The 17,598-nt window shown below is 44.0% G+C and overlaps 1 protein-coding gene across 5 annotated transcripts in view; it reads right to left on the reverse strand.

Moving 5' to 3' along the window:
- SCUBE2 (signal peptide, CUB domain and EGF like domain containing 2) overlaps positions 1-17,598 on the reverse strand; it is a 78,609-nt gene that overhangs the window by 42,210 nt on the left and 18,801 nt on the right. For all 5 annotated transcript variants that reach the window (XM_066250918.1, XM_066250916.1, XM_066250914.1 and 2 more), the window contains exons 5-10: positions 17,397-17,522; positions 14,256-14,372; positions 13,479-13,568; positions 4,216-4,332; positions 3,128-3,250; positions 417-533 (exon numbers count right to left, since the gene is read on the reverse strand). In XM_066250918.1, the coding sequence (XP_066107015.1) occupies positions 417-533; positions 3,128-3,250; positions 4,216-4,332; positions 13,479-13,568; positions 14,256-14,372; positions 17,397-17,522 (690 nt within the window). The remainder of the gene's footprint in view (positions 1-416; positions 534-3,127; positions 3,251-4,215; positions 4,333-13,478; positions 13,569-14,255; positions 14,373-17,396; positions 17,523-17,598) is intronic.

Below are 17,598 nucleotides of genomic sequence, written 5' to 3' on the forward strand. Positions count from 1 at the left end.
AGCAGAGGGATAAAGTCAGTGACCCGACTTCCAGCTCAAAGGGCTTGAACAAGGCTGTGCAGTCAGTTCCTACTGTGGAATTGTTGATGCCCTGCCAAGCCTCTCGAAGGGTTGTAACTTTACTGCTGGGAAGTTCCAGCAGGTCGCGTATCAGTTCCTGAGAGAGCCTCCCATCCTCTGAATATAACCGCATCAATAAAATCAATAAGGAATTCATGGCTGAGGAGCTTAGCTCTCCTCTCTGCTCCATTTCACACTTGATGAGGTAAAGGGACGAATGGGGAGGGCTTTCCCTTAGCAGATGCTTCCCTTGAGTTGGTGGATTCCACACTACTGTACAGGGACTGGACTGTCTTATTCATCCCCCAGTGCAGGAAAGGTGGCCCTGATCTGGTCCAAAGGGGCATTCTGCTCACCTCCACAGTGGGTGAAGCCATAGAGGGTGTACCCTTTGTTGCAAGCACAGGTGAATGTGCCAGGGTGGTTGATGCAGCTGTGGTCACAGGTCCGATCCAAAGAGCATTCATCCACATCTGTAATGGTAAAGGGAGAGGAGATCAGAAACCAGCTGGGAGGGATGTGTGGAGAGAATACGTTTATGATAGCCGACTACTATGGAAATCAACACAAACATCATTTCAGTTTCCCACTCACTTGTATTAAAGAAAGTCCTGAGCAGCCCACAATAAATACACTCACTGCCGGGACCCTTCTTTCCAAATTCTGTTGTAAACTGCATTTGTCTAAAAGCTCATTTGGTCTCCTTCACCCATGCTTATTTGCACGGCTGAGTAATTTAAAATTTTTATGTGAATATAATTTCACCAATCTCTTTCCCTTCTCCGATCCCATCCTATATACATATAACACAGTGTTATAGAGAGCAGAAAAGCAAATCCTGGAGGAAAGGGGTGAGGGTGTTGGCGGGAGGGGGACAAGGGGGTGGTGGGGATGTATTCGGGGGGACACTAGAATCTATGTAAACACAATAAATTAAAATCAATTAAAAAATAAAAAATAAATTTTTAAGTGAAGACAAATGAGATAATATACCTGAAAAGGGTTTGTCAATGATAAGGTGTGGCCTATACATTATTATTGTTATATCACTACTGGTAAAATAGCAATAGTAATTTTATAAGCTAGGGCAAATTGAAAGGAGAAAACACTTGGGTTGGAAATAAATCTGGTTCTTCTCTTTCTGATCTTTCCAGAATGAGTTTTCTGGTTCCAGAAAGCTAGTCGATCCTGGGTTTTAATGCCCCCCTGCACTAAAAGAATATGTTAAAGTTAACGTCCTCAATAATTTTCTATTACAGATACTGAAATTTGGTGTTTAAACCCCAAGCTGCATCCTCTTAGCCAGTCCTTTGACTTTGTTCCTCACCCATGCTTAGTCCCAGGGAGCCCCTCCCATCCTGTTTCAGTGTGGAGGCATCCCTGGCCTTGGCTAAGGTCAGGAAAACTAGGGTCAAGACTGCATTGGCCGATCTGATCATCTCTTCTTTCCTGGTCTGGTCCTCACATCTTTCCTCTGGGCTAGGATTTCAGAGCTTTACTGTCTCAGCTCTTCAGAGGGTTTTGACAGAGTTATGACTTATGTCTCCAAATGGATAAACCAGGACCGTGCAGAACTCAGGGGAAGCCAATCAGATCACTGCTCGATCTCTTTTTGACACCAAATGTGCCATGAGAAACTATATTAATAAAAACACAAACATTTGGAAGGAACTAGAAGAATAAAAAATAAAATAAAAAGGGCAAGTTCTTGCAACACCTCTTCTTCCCTAGCTGTTCCCAGAAATCCTGGCAATTGTTCCAGTAAATTTATTCTGTGCAAATATTTGTTCTACCAAGACTGATCAGTGAAAAATGAGAAAAAGTCTGTTTCTTCCCTAGTAATTGATGTCACTCTATGAAGTCTGTTATTAACATCAGCCAGTTGCCGAGAAAGTGAACCCTTCCAGTAGCTGACTTTGGCTGCTCATGATGGGCTCTTGCTTTGCCAAAAATAATGAGATCACTTTTATAATTCCTTTTTAATGTGTTTACATAGCTTAAACAGTATTTCTTGCTCTATACATTATGAAACATTATGTAGAACAGCAAATTTGCTTTCTTAGCCAAATGGATGAAAACCATGTAGTAATTGTCTAGAATGAACTCCCTGAATTTAGAGGGCATTGTGCTTGAATTGCCTGACAAAACATGCATTAAGAAGAAAAATCCAAGAGAGAAACTTAGTTCACACACTATAAGGTTTAAAAAACATAATGTAATATCTTTACTATCTGAAATTAAGTCAAATATGATTTTCTGATTTTGATTTAATTCTGGGATTTCTAACAAAATTAAGTTAGGCTGTTCTTATTTCTAGAAGTGGAACAGGAACAGATGATAGATCTTTTTTGAGAGCTTCTTCCTGAAAATATAAGTGGTGCTCCCACCCAAAAGAGCTCATACCACCCAGACAGTTATTAATATCAACACCTGCCACCCAGGGAAGTTTGCTTGCCGCACCCCTTATGTGGGAGTCTTGCATCTGAGAAGGGGTCTGCAATCCTGCCTAGGACTAACTAGCACATCTTTCTACTCAATCCCCTCTCTCTCTCTCTGCAAGTACCAAAAGCTGGTCATTCAAACAAAGGCTACAAGGAAGAGACCAACTGGTACATGGCCTTGATCATGGGTTGACCCCCAACTTTTTGCTGGGAAAATGTATGTTAACCAAATCTACATATTTTGCCACCAAATTTTTTGTTACTGAATCTATAACATTAAAGGAAATTTTAGAAAAGGAAAGTTATTCATAATCTTAACACCCTAATACAACCTTGTTTGCATTCTGCAATCCAATGCATGGATAGCTGAGAGCTCTGCTCTAATCACACCAGTGAGTTCTTTGAGGTGTTCTCTAATCATTCACAGCTTAATTTCCAAAACATACCTGTGTGCTACATCAGTCGTTGCATTCTACCTAATAGATGAAATAAGTGAGGCACAGGTTGGAGTTGGGATTAATGACTCGGTTGAGAAGCCCAATGAGCCAGTCTCTGCCTGGGTAGGTCTCATCTGCTCCGCTCCCACCAGCGGGCTTTGTATAGCACAGCTATGTTTCAGCACGTACCTTGACAAGACTTCTCATCTGTTAATAATTTAAATCCCTTTTTGCAGCTGCAGTCAAAACTGCCCACGGTGTTTTTGCAGAAATGATCACAACCTCCATTGCGGGTCTGGCACTCATCAATATCTGTAACATGTGAGCATTGGCAAATCAGACAGCTATTCTTGCCCCGTTTTCCACAAATCCCTGAAGTACTATTGTGTGTGCTTCATTAGTCTCTGAAACAGAAAAAGATCCATAGAAGCATTTAAGAATGTTCGCTGATGTTTTTAATCTTATGCATGTTTTCTTGCCTGGCTTAAGCAATTTTGAAAGGGGACAAGAGCCAAGTCCCCTTGAGAATCGTAACTTATACTGCCCTTGACCAGCATTAAGAAACAATCTATGGGAAAGAACAGTGATGTCTTGTTATAGTCTCATCCTTGCCCTGCTCTCTCAAGATAATATGGCTCCTTTTCGCATACTTTCCATTCCAGTTTAATCATTAAAGTTAAAAGAAAATAGGATATTTATTTTGGAAAATTACACAACAATCAAATAGCCTTAATGCTTTCAAATAATTCCTGATACTCAAATTAATCTTAAAAAAAAATTAATCTTATCTGTTCTCAATTTCATCTGGTAACTGGTTACCTACTTTTTATCGTGTTGAAGAACTAAGCCTTTGTAGTCTTGCCCATGAAATACTAGCAGGTCATTGGGGTCACTATTCATCAGTAAAAGTTAAAAGTACAGTTATTCATTAAGCCCTCTGGATAGCAATCTTGGCTGTTATTTACACAACCTCTAGGCTGTTATTTATGATATGTTGATATTATCTCCTACAAATGTTCCCTTGAACTTCTGCCTTTTTCTAATAAGGCCACTGCCTGAAATGGATTATTTGATACTTTTAGAAGCTGAGCTTCTCAACAGTTAGTGTAATTAAGTTGGTTCTAATTAAGCTCACTCAATTAAAACCTTTCACTAGCCCAGGGAAGAAAAGCTTCCATCAATAAGAATCATAAGCAAATCTGGAGTCACTCAGGAGGTGTGGAGGGAAGAGCTGCCTTTACCCCCACACATTAGCAGCATGGAGAGACACAGGCTACCTTTACAGGTCTTCCCATCCAACTGGAGAGTGAATCCAACGGGACAACTGCAATGAACACCTGTCGATGTATCCTTACAGGTGCGATCACAGCCTCCATTGTTGACAGCACACGTTTCTGACAAGGAGGTAAGAAAAAGGCAGTTAGCAGCTAAAGTGCCAATGCAGGTGGGAGGAAAGGGATGTTAGTGCAATATTAATACTTGACAAAATTCATAAAAGCCAAGAAGCATCATGGGGTATTCACAGTTGTACCCCCAAGTCTCTGCCACCTGCAGATGAGATAGAGGAAGAGCAGGCACAACTTCTCCCACTCATTTAAACAAATGACATCTCCCAAGGAAGCTTGATGGGGTGGCCAAAAGGGTAAAGATGCCGCTCCCAACCTGCTGATCCTATTCCTCCTCTGGCTCATTCTGAAGCCACTAAAATTTCCTATTGATCCACAACCAGTTACCTGCTAAGTATGACACATCTGGAAGGCTAGATGTGAATACAGAACAGAGAAAGTGAGTCAGTGCTCCTTCCTTCATCCTGAACTCTCTCCCTTCAGTACAAGTAATGGACAAAGCAGGAGAAGGTAAGCCTTGCCCACTCCAACCATTCCCTTGTCATAGATCAATGGCATCTTCCTTGCAACTGCCCATAACTCAGATGAGAAGTTTACCTTTTCCTGAAAGGAGAAAAAGCTGTCAGAACTACATGAAAAATCAGCCGCAGTTGTTTAATCGTATCTATAAAGATGAGGAAAATAAACAAAATGGCCTTGTAGTTCTTTCTGTACTTTATACAATTACTATGAGTAATAGACAAATGCTCTTCAACACGCATTCCGTTGTTAGCATCCAGGCATCCAGAAACCTGGCTTTACTTCCATAGCCACCTCATTGTAGAGCCTGGGGGCACAAGATTAGTTCTAAATAAATGTGACAGATAGGACATATATGTTTCTCTATTTCCTCTCAAAACCTCACTAAAATGACACAGAGAGAGAAACAGAAAGAGGGAGAAATAAGAAGCATCAAATAAGTTGTGGCACTTTAGTTGTTCATTGATTGCTTTCTCATATGTACTTTGACCGGGGGCTCAAGCTGAGCCAGTGACCCCCTGCCTAAACCAGCAACCTTGGGCTTCAAGCCAGTGACCTTTGGGCTCAAGCCAGAAACCATGGGGTCATGCCTATGAGTCTATGCTCACAACCCCATGCTCAAGCTGGATGAGCCTGTGCTTAAGTCAGTGACCTCGGAGTTTTTAACCTAGGTCCTCAGTGTCCCAAGTTGATGCTCTATCCACTGCACCACCACCTGGTCAGGCTAAAATGATTTTTTAAAGTACAAATCCTGGCCCTGGCTAGTGGTTCAGTGGGTAGAACATTGGCCTGGAGTATGGATGTCATGGGTTGAATTCCTGGTCAGGGCACAGAGGAGAAGCAACTATCTGCTTCTCCACCCCTCTCCCTATTTCCTCCCTCTTCTTCTATCATAGCCAGTGTCTCAATTGGTTTGAGCCTTGGCCCCAGGCACTGAGAAAAGCTCAGTTGGTCCTAGTGCATCAGCCTCAAGCACTAAAAATAGCTCACTACTGGGTATTGGCCCCAGATGGGGTTGCTGGGTAGATCCCAGTCGGGCACAGGCAGAAATCTGCCTTACTGTCTCCCTTCCTCTCACCTATAAGTAAACAAACAAACAAACAAAGTACAAATTCTTAAGGACAAAGAAGACAGAAGAAAAGAACTAGATGAAAGATGTCAGATACTCTCGAAGTGGCCCGTCAATGGAGGAAAAGTAACTGGCATGGCAGAAAGCTAATTCCCAGTCATCTGCAGCAGGGATGCTGACAAGTAGTGAGCTCATGTGAACCACAGAAGTCCAGAGGGCCCATGGATTGGAGGTACAAGGTTATTCTATATAGAGAAATGAGGATGGAGTTAAAAATAGAAAGACTGCCCATCAGTAGATGAGTGCAAAAAAAATATATATATGTAAAGATAGACAACAGTGTGGTGATTGCCAGAGGGAAAAGGGACACGGGAGGTAGAAGTGGGCAAAGAGAGGATAAAAGGGAATGAAAAGAGGCTTGACTTTGGGTGATGAGCGCATAATGTAGTGTGCAGAAGATGTCTTAATTGAGTTGTATACTTGAAACCTGTATCGTTTTATTAACCAATGTCAACCCAATAAATTCAATTTAAAAAATCAGTAAAAACAGAAAGACTGATTGAGAGTCTGTGCTAAAAACAGATAAGCCCCCTGATTCCCTCCTAAATTCTATAGCCAGATGATTACCCCCTCCTCATTGGGCTACCACAGAGAAATTTACCCTAGAGAACTGGGACCAGAGAAGAACTGGACTCCAGGGCACTAGGAATAGCACAGGGGAGGGGACTTACAGTTAGTGGAGTCTATATCCAAAAAAAATGATGGCAAATTCTCATCCCTCACTCAGCTTCCAGAATGCTGGCAGTCCTGTCTACATCCCCTTAGCAAGAGGTGAAGACCCCTCTCCAGAAAAACTTACCTGCCAAGGTGAAAAGACCTACGGATATTGGCATTTGAGGATCTCCAAATGAAATAGCTAAGTCACTGCCTAGTCATCCAAGCATAAAGCCCACCAGCTAATGAAATATCTAACTGGCTTTTTAGTATTTCACTATTAAATATGGAAAGTCAGCCAAGAGTCACCAGACATTTCAAGAAAGCTGCTAATATGAAATAAATACACCAAATCAAATGAACAGGGAACTTGGAGGAATCAAAGAGAACACAGGAAACAAAAGAGAAGTTTTTAAATACCTTGTAATTAATTTCCTCAGAGAGATAAGAAAAGCATCCATGAAATAAGAACAGGATCCTATAATAAAAGACCAAAGTAAAATTCTCAGAAATTCTTGAAAGTACATATTTTAAAAGAATTCTGGCCCTGGCCAGTTGGCTCAATGGTAGAATGTCAAGCCAGCATGTGGAAGTCCAAGGTTCAATCCCCAGTCAGGGCACATAAGAGAAGCAACCATTTTTGTCTCATCCCCTCCCTTTCCTCCTTCTCTCTCTCTCTCTCTCCCCCTCCTGCAGCCATGGCTCAATTGATTTGAGTGTGTTGGCCCTGGGCTCTGAGGATGGCTCTGTGGAGCCTCCAGCTCAAGTGCTAAAAATACCTCGGTTGTGAGCATGACCCCAGATGGGCAGAGCAAGGGCCCCAGATGGGGGTTGCTGGGTGGATCCTGGTTGGGGCACATATGGGAGTCTGTCTATTTCCCCTTCCCTCACTTAAAAAAAAATCCTGTAGAAGGATTAGAGGGGAAAAAAGAAAAATAAAATATCCTAGAAAGTAAAACAAAAATATAAAGAAGAGACAATTAGAGGATCAATACAGAAGTTACAATAGCTAGTTAACAGAAGTTCCAGAAAAAAGGAACAGAGAAAATGGAATGAGGCCCTGGCTGTTTGGCTCAGTGGTAGAGTGCTGGCCCAGCATGTGGATGTCCTGGGCTCAATTCTCAGTCAGGGCACACAGGAGAAGCGACCATTTGCTTCTCTACCCCTACCCCTCTCCCTCTCTCTATCTCTCTCTTCCCCTCCTGCAGCCATGGCTCGGTTGGAGCAAGTTGGCTCCAGGTACTGAGGATGACTCCATAGCTTCCCCTCAGGTGCTAAAATAACTCCATTGCTGAGCAATGTAGAAAAGGCCCCAGATAGGCAGAGTATAATCCCATAGGGGGCTTGCCAGGTGGATCCCAGTCTGGGCACAAGCAGGAGTCTGTCTCTCTGCCTCCTTACTTCTCACTTAAGAAAAAAAAAGAAAATGGAGTGAAGAAAATTATCAAAAGAAAAATACAAAATAACTTCTCAAGGAAAAACATACAATGAGGCAAAGGCAGTCTATTCAATAAATGGTATTGGGGAAATTGGACAGAAAAGTGAAAAAATTAAACTAAATCAACTTTTTACGCCATACACAAGAATCATCTCAAAATGAATTAAAGACTTAAATATTAGACATGAAACTAAAAATCCTAGAAGAAAACATAGGCAGTAAAATCTTGGAAATTCCTCATAGTAATATTTTTTCAGATATATCTCCTCAGGCAAGGGAAATAAAAGAAAAGATAAACAAATGGACATCAAAACAAAAGTTTTTGCACAGCAAAAAAAGCATAAAGATAATGAAAAGTCAATCCACCAAATAGGAGAACATATTCTCCAGTACATCTAAGAAGGGATTAATGTCCAAAATTTACAAAGAACTTATAAAACTGAACACCAAAAATGTAAACAATCCAATAAAAAAATGGGCCAACAACCTGAATAGAAACTTTTCTAAAGAGGACATACAGATGGTCAATAGACATATGAAAAGATACTCAATGTCACTAATCATAAGAGAAATGCAAATTAAAACCATAATGAGGCTTGACTAGGTGGTGGCACAGTGGATAGAGTATTGATGTGGGGTGCTGAGGACCCCAGTACATTGGGGTTCAAAACCCCAAGGTTGCCAGCTTGAGCACGGGTTCATGAAGTTTGAGTGCAGGCTCACTAGCCTGAGTACTGATTGCTGAATTGAGTGTGGGATTATGGTCACTGGCTTGAGCCCAAGGTCACTGGCAGGAGCAAGGGGTCACTGGCTCTGCTGTAGCCCCTCCGATCAAGGCACATATGAGAAGCAATCAATGAATAACTAAAGTACTGCAACTACGAGTTGACTTTTTTCTTGTTTTTTTTTTACAAGTTGATATTTTTCATCGTTCTCCCTTCCTGTTTCTCTCTCATTCTCTGTCGCTCTCTCTCACTCTCACTAAAACAAAAACAAAAAATAGTCCCCTGCCCACACCTGTCGGAATGACTGTCATCAGCAAATCAACAAACAACAAGTGTCTGCAGGATGTGGAGAAAAGGGAACCTTTATGCACTTTGTGTTGGTAGGAATGCAGATTGGTACAGCCACTGTGGAAAGCAATATGGATTTATCTAAAAAAAAATTTTTTTATATAAAACTGCCTTTTGACCCAGTGATTCCACTTCTGGGAATATATTCTAAGACACTCGAAACACTCATTTGAAAGAATAATGCATCCCGATGTTCATTGTAGTATTACTTACAACAGCCAAGACGTGGCAACAGCCTAAGTGACCATCAGTAGATGAGTGCAAAAAAAAAAAGCCGTGGTACACAATGAAATACTACACAGCCATAAAAAGAATAAAATCTTACCTTTTATGGCAGCATGGATGGACATAGATAGTATATACTATGCTAAGTGAAATAAGCCAGTCAGAGAAAGACAAGTACCATATGATTTTACTCATATGTGGAATCTAATGAACAAAATGAACTAACAAGCAAACAGATTCATACATAGAGAGCAGGCTGAGAGCTGTCGGGGTGAGGGCAGCAAAGGTGGTGGAGAGATAGAGCAAAAAATGACAAAAAAAAAACCCTCATGGACATGGGCAACAGTGTTGTGACTGCCAGGGGTGGGGGGAGGTGGAGGAAGGCATGGGAGGATAAATGGTGATGGACAGACTTGACTTGGGGGAGTGAACATACAATGCAATGTACAGAGATATGTTATAGAATTGGGCACCTGAAACCTGTATAATTATGTTAACCAGTCTCACCACAATAAAATTCAATTTAAAAAAATAAAAATAGGCCATGGCTCGTTGGCCCAGTGGTAGAGCATCAGCCCGGCATGTGGATATCCTAGGTTAGATTCCAGACAGGGCACACAGGAGAAGTGCCTATCTACTATTCCACCTCTCCCACTTGTGCTTCTCTCCCTCTCTTCCCCTCCTGCAGCCATGGCTCTATAGGAGCGAGTTGGCCTCAGACACTGAGGATGGCTCCATGGCCTCAACTTTAGGCACTAAAAAATGGCTCCAGTTGCAACGGATCAAGGTCCCCAGATGGGCAGAGCATCGCACCCTAGTGGGCTTGTTGGGTGGATCCCAGTCGAGGCTCATGTGGGAATCTGTTTCTACCTCCCCACCTCTCATTGAATTAAAACTAAATAAATAAATAATAAAAATAAAAATAGTCTGATGGTGGTGCAGTGGATAGAGCTGAGGACCCAGGTTCAAAACCCTAAGGTCGCCAGCTTGAGTATGGGGGTTACCTGCTTGAGCAGGGATCAAGATGATCCCATGATGGCTGGTTTGAGCCCAAGAGGTTGCTGGCTTGAGCCCAATGTTGCTGGCATGAGCAAGGAGTCATTGGCTCAACTGGAGCCCCCCCCCCAGGTCAAGGCACATATAAGAAGCAATCAATGAACAATTAAAGTGCCACAACTATGAATTCATGCTTCTAATCTCTCTCCCTTCCTCTCTTCCTCTCCCCCTCTCCCTCTCTCTCTCTCTCTCTCATTAAAAATAATAATAAAAATAAAAATAAATAAAAGTAAAGATTTTTAAAAGAACTTTTCAGAACCAGTGGATTCAGATGTCCATATTGAAAAGGCCAACTGAGTGCTCAGCACACCAGGAGGGAAAAGTCCCACAGTGGGGGGTATTATTGTGAAATTTCAGATCCCCAAGGACAAGAAGACCCTAAAAACTTCTGAGAGAAGCTTTCATATGAAGTTTCCATATGAAGGATCAAGAATAAAAATGACTTTAGACTTCTTGAAACAACACTGAATGCTTGCAAACAATCGAGTGCTATTCAAAACTCTGAGGGAATATTCTTTCCAACTCTGTATTCTATACTGAGCCAATTTGTCCATGAAGGATGAATATGGAATATAAAGACATCTTCAGGCATGCAAAGTTTTTTTTAAAATCTCTATTTACCCGAGTAAACTAACAAAAAAGATGTCAGATCTGCCCAAATAGGAGAGCAGTGAGGGGAACGGCAGGCTGGTTGGAAAGGGACGGTCAGGCCCCACCAGAGCAGGTGGAAGCCTCAGAGGAGAGCGGAATTGGCAAGTTAATTGCTGTATTCGAACACATTGAAGAAGGTTTTAGAGCTCTGCCAGAAATTTGCAAAAGAACAGGTAAGAGGTACTTAGAAAACTAAGCAAACAAAGAAAATACAATCATAAAACTTCATGTGTCTCTTGAGTAAATCATATTTAGATATTCATAGTCACAATCATGTAAACACATAATATTGATTTAAATCATGATAACACTATACTAAGGGTATGGGGGAGAGAGAGGGGGAGAGAGAGGGGGAGAGAGGGGGAGAGAGGGGGGGAGAGAGAGGGGGAGAGAGGGGGGAGAGAGAGGGGGAGAGAGGGGGGAGAGAGGGGGGGAGAGAGGGGGTAGAGAGAGGGGAAGGGGGGCAGAACTACAACTTAGTGTCTGTAGTAGGAAGTCAAAGCTAATATCTAAAACTGACACATCAAGAAATAACTGTAGATGGCCCTGGCCAGTTGGCTCAGTGGTAGAGCATCGGCCTGGCGTGCAGAAGTCCTGGGTTCAATTCCCGGCCAGGGCACACAGGAGAAGCACCCATCTGCTTCTCCACCCCTCCCCCTCTCCTTCTTCTCTGTCTCTCTTCCCCTCCCGCAGCGAGGCTCCATTGGAGCAAAGATGGCCCGGGCACTGGGGATGGCTTCTTGGCCTCTGCCCCAGGTGCTAGAGTGGCTCTGGTCGCAACAGAGCGACGCCCCGGAGGGGCAGAGCATCGACCCCTGGTGGGCAGAGTGTCGCCCCCTGGTGGGCGTGCCAGGTGGATCCCGGTCGGGCACATGCGGGAGTCTGTCTGACTGTCTCTCCCCATTTCCAGCTTAAGAAAAATACAAAAAAAAAAAAAAAAAAGAAAGAAATAACTGTAGAATATTTCAATAAAACTAGAAAACAAAAGAAATAAGTGTATAGATCTCACTTTTCAGAAACATGGGGAAGGGAAGTCAGGAGAGGAAACAACTTAGGAGTATTAAAAATTGTTGCCTCTGGGCCCTGGCTGGTTTGCTCAGTTATGGAGCGTCAGCCTGGTGTGCAGGAGTCCTGAGTTCGATTCCCAGCCAGGGCACACAGGAGAAGCACCCATCTGCTTCTTCACCCCTCCCCCTCTCCTTCCTCTTTGTCTCTCTCTTCACCTCCCACAGCCAAGGCTCCAATGGAGCAAAGTTGGCCCGGGTGCTGAGGATGTCTCCATGGCCTCTGCCTCAGGCGCTAGAATGGCTCTGGTTGCAACAGAGCAACGCCCCAGATGGGCAGAGCATTGCTCCCTGATGGGCATGCCGTGTGGATCCTGGTTGGGCACATGCGGGAGTCTGTCTGACTGCCTCCCCGTTTCCAACTTCAGAAAAATACAAAAAATAAAAATAAAAATTGTTGCCTCTGGCCAATGGGACAAGGGAATGGCAAATTAGCAGACAAGGGAAGAATGTATTTCATTACAAGCTTCATAGTGCTACTTAAATTTTTATATTATTCATATGGGCTATTTTGATTTGAGACAATCAGAAACAATAACTCTAATAGGGCAGAAAAGAGCTCAGAAATGTCACCTGCCTGGTGACCAATGGCTGCTCAACAATTTACCTGACTGCTAAATCCAAAAGCTAGCAAAAACAGGTTTTGTTTAAGCCACACCAAGCTTCCTCCAGAATAAAAATGGGTCAGAGTCTCTGTCTGATTCTCATGCCCAGAGCCACTGCCTCTGCTTCTGTCATCTCCAGTTCCACTGTCGGACCTGCTGGCAGGCCCACCCGTGTCCCACAGACAACTGGCACTCTTCTCCATTCCTCCCTCCGGACCTTAACCTGGGCCGAAGTACAGGCTTCATAGGAGAGACTCAGTGGACAAAACTAACAGACACCTCACTGTGCGAAGCGAGGGGCGGCCGAAGTGCCTCTCTGGGCACAGTGACTGGGAAGGACGGGAACTGACCTGCTGAGGAACTGAATGTTACTGACCACCCACTAAGTCCCAGGCTTTGGGCTCGGGGCACTTGTGCATATTATTATCTTAACTGAGTTTCCTGACAACTCTGAGAAGCAGGTCTTATTCCATCTATTTTAAAGAAAGACTAGAGATGGAGGCTCAGGGCAGTGGACCCAGGTGTCGCACTAGTTGGAGCAGCACTGGGATGCGGTTGTGCTGATGGCTGGGCCGGTGCTCTTCCCACAAACCAGGGTCATGGGTGGTGACTAAGCAACAACAGTGGGCGAAGATCAGACACAGCCTGGCCTGTCAGGAGCTGCTGGCCCCAGTCAGCTGGTCTAAGGGCACGTGAGTGCCAGGTTCAGGCCTGATGTAGTAAGTTGGGGAGGGAAATGGACAGTGACAGTGGCCAGGGAAGAGTCAGTGAAGCGCCTACCCATGAGCAGCCGCCGTTTCACCCGTTTATCCCCATCCGCCACTGATGTGGCGTTGCTCTCCGTCACCTCCGGGGCAGTGTCCTCTTGCTCTGCAAGAAATGCAACAGAGCACAGTCCTCAGACCAAATGAGTCAGACTATTCACCCCCTGCACAGCCCTTCTCTGGAAACCCCAGACATGAGAACAATGTAAGATATGTGACTGTTCACTCAATAAAAATGTGTCATAAGAAGGCTCTGTGGGAAACAAAACATGCTAAATGTGCGCAGAGCCTTAGGAAACATTAAATATGGAAAAGATTTTTTTGAAGCACATTGCACTGACCAAAGGAACACCAGGGAATGCAAGCTTCAGATTCACTCCAGGGCCAAGAGAACCTATAACAGAGTTAGCAAAGGACACACTGTGAAAGATGGGGCAGGCATCCCACCGGAAATGTGCAACTCTGGCTCCTGCTGACCAGGCAGGCCACGTGGCATCACAAACGGCAAGTTAAACTTTGTGTCGCGCCAGCCCCTTGGGATGTGTTGTCCAGTCTCCAGAATACTAGTGTCAGGAGAAGCTTAGTCCAGGAGAGGTGAAAGGTTGCACATGGAAAGAGGGACCCCCATTCCCTAGAATAGTCCCACTACCACATGTGAAGCAGCACAGGACCCGTTTGGGGTCAAATGGACTAAAACACTTGCATCTGGCGTTAAACACCCTTAATTGTGGGTCAGGGTTCAGGTTGGGCCTGCTGGGGTAGACCCTCACCCAGTATGGGGGTCACCACTCACCAAGGCAGCTCTTCCCATCTGTATGCATCTTGTACTGTGGATGGCAGCTACACTCTGGACCTTCAGGTGTGTCCTCACAGGAGTGCTGACACCCACCATTTCCATGGTTACAAGTCACTGAAAGGAAAATAAGTCAATACTTAAAGCACTGAGATTTCTGGAACCAGGACCATGTTTGCTCCAGAACTCTGATTCTCATTTAGCAAGTATTTGAGCACCTAGTACATGCGAGGCACTGAGCACAAAAGAGATCATGTTGACTCAGACAGTCTCTGTCTATGCAAACAGAGTCCCCATGTGAAACGCAGAAATGCTGAGTGACAGATTTGAGCAAAATTATATAGAAGGTGCAGATGGAAAGGTAGAGGGAGTGTTGATGTACGCTGTTTAAGGGAAAGTATGCTAAAAGATTCGAGACTACTTCTTTGCTCTATCAGAAGTTGACATATTAATGCAGCACTGCAGCTCTGGGAAATGCAACAACACTTCACGTCTGGAACAACAGACAATATTCAATTTCTACATATGTGTTAGGATTTTTCTTGGCAGATTTCATCTGGATTAGTTATAAAGGTGGGTAATCAGATTCTTTGCACACAGTTAATGCAAATCACTGGTATATTAACCAGTGATTACAAAGGCTAAGTATGAATGCATTGATGACAAGCCAAAAAAAAAAATCCAACTACAAAACTATCTGTCCATCAGACCAAACAGTGGTTACCTCTGGCAAAGGCAATGGGAGGGGGAAAGTTATTTTTTTTACATGCTCTTAGACTGTTTGAATTATTACATAGGTGCTTGTAATTTTTCTAACTTAAATAACTTTATGCACATTTGTGATGTGAGAAACTGTTCTGTGATTATAGTTGTGTAAAAACTGTGACATACCTATGAACAACAACTAAATAGGGATATGAGAAAGTGAAGCCTATCAGGCGGTGGAGCAGTGGATAGAATGTTGGCCTGGGACCCTGAAGACCCAGGCTTGAAACCCCGAGGTCACTGGCTCGAGTACAGGCTCATCCGACTTGAGCGTGGGGCCGTGGCTTGAGTGGGGCTTGCCGGTTTGAGTGTGGGATCATAAAGATGACCCCATGGTCGCTGGCTCGAGCCCAAAGTTCACTAGCTTGAAGCTCAAGGTCATTGGCTGGAGCCCAAGGTCACTGGCTTGAGCAAGGGGTCACTGGCTCAGCTGGAGCCCCCCGGTCAAGGCACATATGAGAAAGAAATCATTGAACAACTAAGGTGCTGCAACTATGAGTTGATGCTTCTCCTCTCCCTCCCCTCCTCTCTGTCCCTGTCTGTTTCTCTCTCTCTCTCTCTCTCTCTCTCTCTCTCTCTCTCTCTTGCTTAGAAAAAAAAAGTGAAACCACTGGTTATATGGTGGAATTCTGAATCTTGTTTTTTCCTTTTTTTCTTCCTCGGTATGATTTTAACATTATCTGAGGAGTGACATCTTAAAAACATTTACAATTTTAAAAAATAAGCTTTCAGGTATTCCGCTGGTCCCTGAAAAACTGTGAGATGCTGACAGTCTCACTGCACAGGTCTTGGAGGACCTGGGTCCTCCCTTTGGAGCCAGATTAAGTGGTCTTCACCTTGCTCAACCACTGCAAGCCCCCCGGGGACAGCCTCACTTGTGGGGACCCCAAAGTTTGCTGGAGCTTGTTTTCTTTGGTAGTGGCGGCAGCCCTGGTTTAGTGGCTTCGAGGCCGTGCCCTGCTTTGCGATGGAGACCATCCGAACAAATCTTTCACCAACGAAACTGTCTCACATTAAGTCAGGTGTATATTGTACATCTGAAACTAATACGATGTTTAATGTCAATTATACCTCAATTAAAAAAGTAAAAAAAATAAAGAGGAGTGCAGTGACTTAAAAAAAAATGCTGTCTCTTCATCGCTTAACCAATAAGTTCTACTCATTGTGAACTACCATCCCTAGCACATGGCAGGGGTCTTCTAGAAGGTCCATGATTTGGGAAGAGTTCCTAAAGGGAAACCCTAGTGTCTCCTCTTGCATCAGTAGTGGTTTAGGGACACCTTTAACGGCCAGTTGTTTTTTATTACCCAATGGAGTTTTATTCTTATATTTCATCATTGTGTGGCAGCTGTGTCCCGACTGTGCACACCATTTATTTGCTCCTTAATTTAAAAACGTGGACTGAGCACATCCTGTGGTAGGAACCAGGAGAAAACTAAGAGGCAAAAATAAGACAAGGTCCCAACTTGGAGGGCCGCAGAGTTGGGGAGACACACATAAATACACAATTGAAGCCAGAGCGTCATACCCTACAAACGACTCTCTGCCATGGGAGCCAAAATACAAAATGGCTGCCCCGTCTGAGGCCATCAGGGCGGATTCTGAGGCAGAACAGCATGGTAGCTAAGAGCGGGGCTCTGGAGCTAGGCAGACTGACACTTGAATCTTAATGTTTTTACTTATCCACTGTGTGATCTTGTTGCCTTCCCTCCTCCACAATTTTCTCAACTGAAACTGAGGATAATAATACTTAGTTAGTAGGGTGATGATTATAAGAATTAAATGGGACATGGTATGTCTTTGGACAAGACTTTGCACATCATAAATGCTCCCCCAAAGGTAGCCATCACCCTTATCATTATTAGAAATCAGGCAGGATATTAAAAGTTGAGTGAGAATTCACCAAGCTAGGAAGGGAGGAATGCTTGAAAAAGGCTGTTGGGCATGAAAGAATATAAAGGTTGTTCTCTGAAAGGCAAAGAGTCGGTGTTTAGGGAAGAAGAGGAGGACCAGGATTATAAAAGAAGCCTAAACCAGGTAGAAGAGAGCTGTGATTGCCAGATGTGGAAATCGGATTTTTTCTGTGGGAATGGGGGTACCCAGCCCCCAACATTAGCACTCCTTACTCCTGAATTTCATTTCCTTCTGATTAGTTCCTTTAAAAAACACCATTTCCCTGCCCTTTGGGGGACTCCCCTTGTGCAGTGAGTGACCTGAGTACTCAATGGAGGTCAGTGTCTCATGCCAACTGCCTTCCCTGCTGCTGCTGCTGCTGCTGCTGCTGTGCCGTGAGGTGGCATTTCTGGTGCAGGCTGCCAACGACAACCTCTGGGGTAGGAGGGTTCCCAGCATGGGGGTGTGCCAGGCTGTACTTACAGATGCAGTCTCTCTGGTTCTTGGCCAGCTCAAAACCAGGCCTACATTCGCAGGCCACACTGCCCCTTGGAGCCTCCTTGCAGATGTGACTACAGCCGTGATTCTTATTCATGCAGCTCAGACCCTCTGCGAAACAGAGTAGCACATGAGCAGGGCGAGCCCCAGACCCGCCTGCCTGAGTCTCCAGCAGCCCCATATTTTA

Source organism: Saccopteryx bilineata, chromosome 1, assembly GCF_036850765.1.
Source record: "Saccopteryx bilineata isolate mSacBil1 chromosome 1, mSacBil1_pri_phased_curated, whole genome shotgun sequence".
In the NCBI taxonomy this organism is placed as follows: domain Eukaryota; kingdom Metazoa; phylum Chordata; class Mammalia; order Chiroptera; family Emballonuridae; genus Saccopteryx; species Saccopteryx bilineata.